Here is a 7,584-nt window from a genome sequence, read left to right as displayed (position 1 = left end):
GAACCCGTTGCACGCGCCGTGCACAAGAGCGGGCTGCATCACCAGCCATCCCACCGTGATACTACGAGCCGAGGCGAGGGAGCCCATCGTGTGTCGAGCAGTGAGGACGACCGATCTGCAGCCAGACTTGGGGCCAGGATTCGGGGCTCAATGGCATTGTAACAATCGGGTCATAATGAACGCCCATCGGGAAATCTCGGGGGAAGACGTTTTCCCCGCCCCCAGCGTGCGGCCACACATCTCAGAGAAATTCCTGTGCTCGTGGATCAGATGCCTTCACGCGTGAATGCATATCGAGATCGTCGCTCTCCCGCCATTCCTACCTACCTACCTACCTACTGGGCTGTTACCGTGTTCACTCTCTTGAGCACTTGAGCACTGGATAGGGTCGATTCCGCATGGTACGGGACCCCTCGATCGTCTCGCCCTCCCTCACTGGTGTGTTCATTGGGGGGGGTCATAACAAACACGGTACAGGATCGAGGTAGGTGCACGCTGCCGAGGCAGTGTCGTCCCCCCTCTCCCCGACGGCGATGGCGGTGTGACCGATCGAGCTACAAGAGGAGCTTGTTCAGCAGGATCTGGGATAGTCTGGCGCACTACCTCACTGGGCCTGAGACCGCCGCGACAGCATCCCATCACCCCTCCGGGTTTGTGTGGGGTCGAACCACTCCGGGATGGGCAAGCCCATTGTCTTATTTCAGTTTCACTCTCTCACTATTCCTCGGTAGCATCACTCTCTCGCCATTCCTGCCCCAGTCCTGCCTCCGGTCGCGCTGCTCTGTGTGCGTTGCTCTCTTGGACTTGGTGTGTTGTGTTCATGGTAAGGCGCCTGAATCCTCGAGGATGAGGCAGCGGATCAGCAGGAGGCCCTTGTCCGCACCCTCCCGTGGGTCGACTTTTCATGCCATCACCGTGGCGTAGGGTTCCTGTGTTCGGTCAGGTTCGGCCGACCGTGCTATGCGCCGCACACCTCAGAGAGGAGCTCACTTGAAGTCCATGCAAAGAGGGAACGACCAGCTCATCAGAGGCTGGCTCGACTCCTGATGCATAGCGCACTCCGCAGTCGGGTCGGGAGCTGCGTGAGGAGCTTCCCGGGGCGTGACGTCGACTCGCAGTCGTCTACGTGTGAACGGCGGCTTCACCCGACGAAGGATTCACATGCACATGCGCATGTGCATTACGTACGACCTGTTCGGCGGCGCTTGCCGCACCGCTGGTGGCAACAAGGGCTCGTACGATGAGCGGTGGGAACTCACGCCCAAACCAGTGCCGCCAAAGGTGCCGAGCGCGCGGCCGACTGCGTCGCCTTTGAGCTGATGATGGTGGGCTCGTTTGAGCTGTGCAAGCTGCACAAGGACCCGATAACGAAAGTGATGCCAGTCGCGGGCGCCTCCTGCTCCGTCAAGGCGCGTTCCACCACGCCCCTGGTGCCGTTCGCACGCCTCCTGGTGCCGAAAAGGCCCCTGGTGCCCCTGGCTCCGGACCGCCTCGCAGGTGGCACACCCGTCGAACCCAAAGACCCTGCGCTCGAAGAGCGGCGGGCGGCATCCCAGGGACGACGGCAAGCCAGTGATGAACTTCGCTTCATCCTACCACGTCGTGACGGGCGCCGGCCGTGGCATCGGCCGTGCGATCGCAGTCGGCCTCGCTCAGCGCGGAGCTGCCGGAGTCGCTCTCATCGACGTGGTCCCGCCATTGCGTGCGGCTGCTGCGGCCGAGGCGGCTGCTGAGTCGCAGTCCTTTCGAGCTCTGCCCATTGCCGCTGACGTCTCGACCCGCGACGGCGTGCATGCCGCCATTGCCACTGCACGGGCCGCCTTTGGCCGCATCGACGGCATGGTTTGCAACGCAGGGGTGGCATCGGGGCTCGAGGCGGGCACGGCCTTCTCCGCCGTCGGCGAGTCGGCCGAGTCGTGGGAACGATCGATGAGCATCAACTGCCTGGCTCACGTGTGGGCTGCAGAGTCGGTTGTGCCCGAGTTTGAGTCGCGAGAGGAGGGCGGGTCGTTCGTCACGGTCGCCTCGGCGGCGGGACTGCTCACCCAGGTCGGCGCGCCCAGCTACTCCGTCTCGAAGGCTGCGGCGGTCGCCTTCGCCGCCTCGTTGGCGGTGCAGCGCCCTAGCTGCGGAATACGGGTCCTCGTCCTTCCCACAGCACCTCTTGCCTCACCTCTTGCCTGTCTCCTCAGGTGCACCACGGAGACCGAGGCGTGCGGGTCCACTGCGTCTGCCCGCAGGCCGTCGCAACCTCGCTGGTCGGCCTGCCGTCGGAGGACCCTCGGGCGGCGCCGCCGCCAGGCGCGCTGGCAGGAGGCGCCGACGAGGGCGTGCTCTCTCCCGCGGCGGTGGCGGAGGCGACGCTGGACGCGATGGCGAGCGGCGGCGAGCTGCTCGTCCTCCCTCACCCGGAGGTCGCGGGCTACGCGCAGATGCGGGCGTCGGCACCCACCAAGTGGGTGCGCGGGATGCGCAAGCTGCGAGACGCAATCGCGGCCGGCAAGACGCCGCTGGTGCAGGCGTGAGGAATAAATAAAACGGTCGAAGTCTGAGACGAGATGGGATTCATAGGGACAACATGTACAACTATTAGAAATCACAGCACTTTGCTGCGGAACTGTGGAACTGGGAAGCAGAGGACCCAAAAAGGCCCTGGCCGACGGCCGGGCGTGAACCTCTCTCGCACCGCCTTGGCCCGTGATGCCGTGAACCGGCGCCCTGGAGGGCCTTTGACGCAGGCAGGTCGCGTAAGAGGCGACTGCCACTTTCCCGGGCTGGGCCCTGGCGCCTGGGTGGCGCCCGACTCTCTGCCATGAGCTCCGGGAGGCTCTGGGGGGAGGCGGGGGCCCCCGGAGGCACCGTGCGCCGCGCCGCAGTGCGGAAACGGGGCCCCGGCTCTATTAGTCTCTATTAGCACCGACTTCCCGATTAAGCTAGGTTAATCAGAGGGCAGATTTGGAGAGATCTCGAGGAGTACACACAGATAGACCCTCTAACCATCAGAAAACTCCGACCTGATCGGTCGTACTGACCGCCGACAGATCACTCCAGACAGCAGACAGGCCGACGTCTGCACGCGGCCGGCCGGGCGAGAGGCTTGACATGATCCGACCCTGCGACCCTGACGCTGCTGCTCTAGCTATCAGATAACTGCTGACTGCTGCCACAATGTGTGACCGGTGCTGGCCCACTTGGCGGCCTTCCCGGTCAGTGGTGAGGCGCAGTTCAGAGCTGTCGATGGCGCGATGCCGCACTGGTCCCACATTGGTGACACGAGACCACCACGTTTGCCGGTCCAAGGGAGAGGCACTGGCGCTGTCCTGAGAAAGTGCATGGTCCCTCTTGACTGCCCATGCGCGCGAGGCTGTGTAGGCATAGCCTCGAGAGTGCCAGCAGCCAGTCGCCGAGGCAGTTTGTGACGCGCATTGCGTCAGAAGCGTGCACGCGCTGGAAGGACACCTTCCTACTGGCCGTACGATCAGGTCGTCACTGAATGGTGGATACGAAGGCCGCGAGCTATGCAGGTGGTCAATTGTGCAGCAGGGCACGGTCAGCAGCGCCGACAGGCTGTCGCAAGGCGTGATAGCATGGCCGCAAGTACGGCGAATTCCTTTGAAAACAAGTAAAAAATGCGCAAAAAAGAAAAAAGTCTCGAAAAAATCGGCGCCTGCGGCGGGCCGTGGGACCCCATCTCCCCCCCGCATGGATACCCTCTAAGGCCCCCGCCTCCCCCCAGAGCCGGGAGGTTGAGTGGCAACCTCGGTGAGTTTACTTAGTTCGTTCTAAGGAGTGAGTGACGTGGGGCGATGGCAACCGAGGCCGTTTGGGCCACGGCGACGAGCAGGCCCAGTGGCAGCCGAAGAAGATCGAGGCCTTGGCCGGGCATCGCGTCGTCGCGGTGTCGGCTGGAGAGAGCCACAACCTGGCCATCGCTGCCGACGGCGCCATCTGGTCCTGGGGCGCTGGATACTCTGGGCAGTTGGGCCACGGCGCCTGCGCGTGCCAGTCGTGCCTAAGAAGGTCGAGGCCTTGGTGGCCCAGCGTGTCATCGCGGCGTCGGCTGGTGAGCACCACAGCCTCGCCATCGCCGCCAACGGCTCGGTTTGGAGCTGGGGCGGTGGCAGATCCGGACGTCGCGCAGCCTTGGGCCACGGCAGCGATCAGAACCAGCCGCTGCCCAAGAAGATAGAGGCCTTCGCGGTGCGGTGCGTTGTTGCTGTGTCGGCTGGATTCGCAGACATGTCCACGGGAGTGGAGACACCCGCAGCCTCGCCCTCACCGCCGACGGCTCCATCTGGAGCTGGGGCAGCGGAGCTCGTCGCATGCTTGGCCACGGCAACGAGGAGAACCAGTGGCAGCCAAAGCGAATCGAGGCCTTGGCGGGCCATCGTGGCATCGCTGTGTCGACGCGCGTGGGCGCAGGCCGGGCGGCGCGAGCAGCAGCTGCTGGCCGCGGAGGCGAAGTCAAGAGCCACAAGGCCGAGGCGGATCTGGCTACCTATCGCTGGCTTGCGACGCAGGCTGCCGCGATGCTGAACGCCAGCGAGGCGCACGTGGCCGCTGGCGCTGTGTGGCTCGCGCCGCTGATGAGCTACGGCAGGCGCGTGAGTCTGCGGTTGCGGCTATGGGCGCCGGCGCAATGAGCTGGTTCCACGTGCTTTTCTACCACGGCGTTGCTTGGCCTTCCCTACTAGAGCGCTACTCGAGTAAACTTAGTCACTCGGGCGCTGGCCGCTGGGGGGGAGCGACTTTGCATGCAGGGTAGCACCATAGCATTACGCATTACACCATTTAGGATTGTGGCCGACTGCACGCTAAAGGCTACACGCTCGCACACCACTTGCAGAGTGGCTCTCCCGGGCGCTCAGCCCACGGCGGAGGCACGCCAGGCCCCGGGCAGCCGGCCGTCACTCGCCTAAGCGCCTAAGCGGCCTAAGCGGGGGGGTGCTTAGGGTGCTTAGGCGCTTAGGCGGCCCTTGCGAGCGTGGCGGCGTGGTGGTATCGTAATACAAGTGACTCCGATGACACACATGATGCTCTTGCTAGTGTCATTGCTCAGAGAGCAGCCTCACCGCGTCGAAAGTCTACCACTGGCCCTGGTCGCACACCGCCGCTGAGCTGTGATGATGCCCACAGCACCAGCAGCAAAGGCGGGCGGGCCGACCCCGCGGCCATCGCCGCCGCTGCCGCCTCCTCCGCCGCCGGCGCCGCCCCCTCTGCCGTCGCCGTCACCTTGGGCTGCATCACCCGCGCCGCCGCCGCGCACCGGCTCGTGCTCATTCAAAGGCGCCTCGAGTTGCAGGCCAGCGGCGCTGACGTTGTCGTGGTCGGGCTGCCCAACGTCGGCGCGGGAGGGAGGGGGCAACGCCGTTATGAAGAGCGCGAGAGCGAGCGCCGACGGCCCAGATTCTGAGCAGCCCGCCTGGTCATGGGCCACTTGCCTACGTGCGTCCAGCTTCCACTATAGGACGAACGTCGAAGTTTGCTCTCCGACGCCGTGCCGAGCGAAACCTTTTCCTTCGAAGCCCGGCGACGTAGCCGGGCGAGCGGAATAGGGCAGCCCTAGAGAGCACCTTGAGGCCATTCAATAGAGCCCGTACTATAGTCGAGAGTCGATCGCCGGCCCGCGCAGTGCTGCTCTGACCGCTCCGCCGGGCCGCCTCCGGGCCGCCGCGGCGGAGACGTGCACATAGGCAAGTTGGTATTTTCATATATGAACTTCAAAATAGTATTGGCTAGTCTAATTCTACTCATCACAACTCGCCAGGAACACCCACACACTATAGGGTCATTGTGTAGCCCTGCTTAGAAGGAAAAGGTTTTCTGCAAGGTCCGTATGCCTTACCGTGTAGTCGGCCTTGTTTGGCGGCGTCCGGCGTGATCCTTGTTGATGCGTTGTTTTTCGCTGCTCGCTCCTCTCCCTCCTACGTCCTAGCTCCTTCCTCCTTGGTTGGACGCTTGCTTGGACCTTCATTGTGCGTCCCTACAGTAACGACTTGAGTAACCTGTGGGTCACCCCGCGCGCGTGGATCGTGGCACGTGTCTCGTGTTTTGAGCTATTGCGGAGGGGGCGGATAAAGCCGTATGTGGGGGGTGGGGGCACCGCGTGCGCGGCGCGGCAACACTGAACACAGGCTTTGGCACTTGCCATAACATCAGTCATCACCCCCCCGACCTACATGGGTACATCCTTTCGAAAAAGGGGCGACGCCGAGACCCACAGCAGCGCGACTCTCTAGATACAACACCTGACATGCCGCAGTTCGGCTTATTGTTTGTTGTGCATCGGGGAAAGCGACACCTCCGGAGCCCCGCTCCTCGCCCCCCTCGCCGCTCGCGGCCCCGCACAGGGCTGCAGGAGAGAATGGCGCGGCGTGGCGAGAGGAGAGAGAGGTGGAAGGAGGGGTTGGGGGGAGGGGAGGAGCTCGGAGAGAGGGAGAGAGAAAGTCCGGAAGGGGGGGGAGGGGGGGGGGGGGGGCAGCTGCGCCAGGCACTGCTCACGCGGGCGGCGAGAAGACGGCGCGCTTCTCCGCGGCGACGTCTTTGAGGAGCCAGAAGCCGTCGGGCGCGTCTGCCTCGGCAGAGGCCTGCGCAGCGGGGGAGGGGGAGGGGGGGTGACACCCCTCTCGTGCGAGCATCTCACTCCTTTGCTGCGAGCGGGGGGGGCAGGATAGGGGTAGGACAGTATGAGTCTCGCTCCTCTGCCTCTGCCTGCACGGAGAGGAAGTGGAGGCCGGCGGTGCGGCTCTTGCCCTCCTCAAACAGCTGCGCCTCGAGCGACTGCTCCGCCGTCCGTATCCGCGCGAACAAGTACTGCGTGTCTAGCCCGACCTGCCACGAGATGCAGCCGAGATGCAGCCGAGATGCCGCCGAGATGCTGGCGCTGCGTGCCGCGCCCGACCTCGAGCAACAGCTCGCGCGACTCGAGCGCGCCGCACACGTACGCGAGATCGACGCCTAAGAGAAGGAGAGAGCGGCGCGGCCGTGAGACAGAAGGGCGCCCGCCGCCGCGCACCTCCCGCGAGGGTCGGCGCCCGTCAGCCACGCGGCGATGGCGGGCGCGCGGCGCGAAAACACAACCAGCCCGGGGACCATCGCGTCTTCGGCGGGCGCGCGGTCGGCGGCCGGGAGCGGGCAGAGGGAGCCGAACCCGACATTCTCGTCGGTGATGCCCCCGCCGGGGAGGAACTCGGCGTAGGGCAGCGTGACGAAGGCGTACTGCTCCCCGCGCAGCTGGTCGGGGAGCTTGACCGGCAGCCGGACCTGCGGGACACGTTGTGGGGAGAGTCGCGGGGAGTGTCCGGCGGGCGGCTGGGCTGGGCAGGCGGACCGGCGGAGGCTCCGGGCGAGGAGGGCGGTAGCCGGCCATGGTGGGGTAGAGGGACCTGTGCGAGGATGGGGGGGGGACGAGTCGAGGAGGGCGGTAGCGGGTCCTGGGGGGTGGAGGTGGTGTGTGTGTGTGTGTGTGTGTGTGTGTGTGTGTGTGTGTGTGTGTGTGTGTGTGTGTCTGTGTGTGTGTGTGTGTTTGTGGTGGGGGTGGGTGGAGGGAGGGGATCTCTCGCGCTGTGCGAGCCACTCGTAGAG

At 64.9% G+C, this 7,584-nt stretch overlaps 2 protein-coding genes across 2 annotated transcripts; one reads left to right on the top strand and one right to left on the bottom strand.

Annotated features, from left to right (window-relative positions):
• The first annotated feature begins 1,516 nt into the window (after window positions 1-1,516).
• On the top strand, window positions 1,517-2,605 carry EMIHUDRAFT_446855 (hypothetical protein). The gene is made up of 2 exons (XM_005791480.1): window positions 1,517-2,112; window positions 2,193-2,605. Exons 1-2 carry the CDS (start codon window positions 1,576-1,578, stop codon window positions 2,523-2,525), a joined length of 870 nt encoding a protein of 289 aa, XP_005791537.1. The 5' UTR covers window positions 1,517-1,575; the 3' UTR covers window positions 2,526-2,605.
• A 3,892-nt stretch (window positions 2,606-6,497) lies between these two features.
• On the bottom strand, window positions 6,498-7,385 carry EMIHUDRAFT_122105 (hypothetical protein; the record flags this gene model as incomplete). The annotated part of the gene is made up of 4 exons (XM_005791479.1): window positions 6,498-6,587; window positions 6,939-6,957; window positions 7,016-7,263; window positions 7,331-7,385. Coding segments are annotated over 4 exons (412 nt in total), but the record flags the coding sequence as incomplete, so codon positions are not given.
• Between the last annotated feature and the right edge of the window lie 199 nt (window positions 7,386-7,584).

The sequence above is a fragment of the Emiliania huxleyi genome (genome assembly GCF_000372725.1).
Source record: "Emiliania huxleyi CCMP1516 unplaced genomic scaffold EMIHUscaffold_1124, whole genome shotgun sequence".
In the NCBI taxonomy this organism is placed as follows: Eukaryota; Haptophyta; order Isochrysidales; family Noelaerhabdaceae; genus Emiliania; species Emiliania huxleyi.
This window is presented reverse-complemented; position numbering and strand designations above follow the sequence as displayed.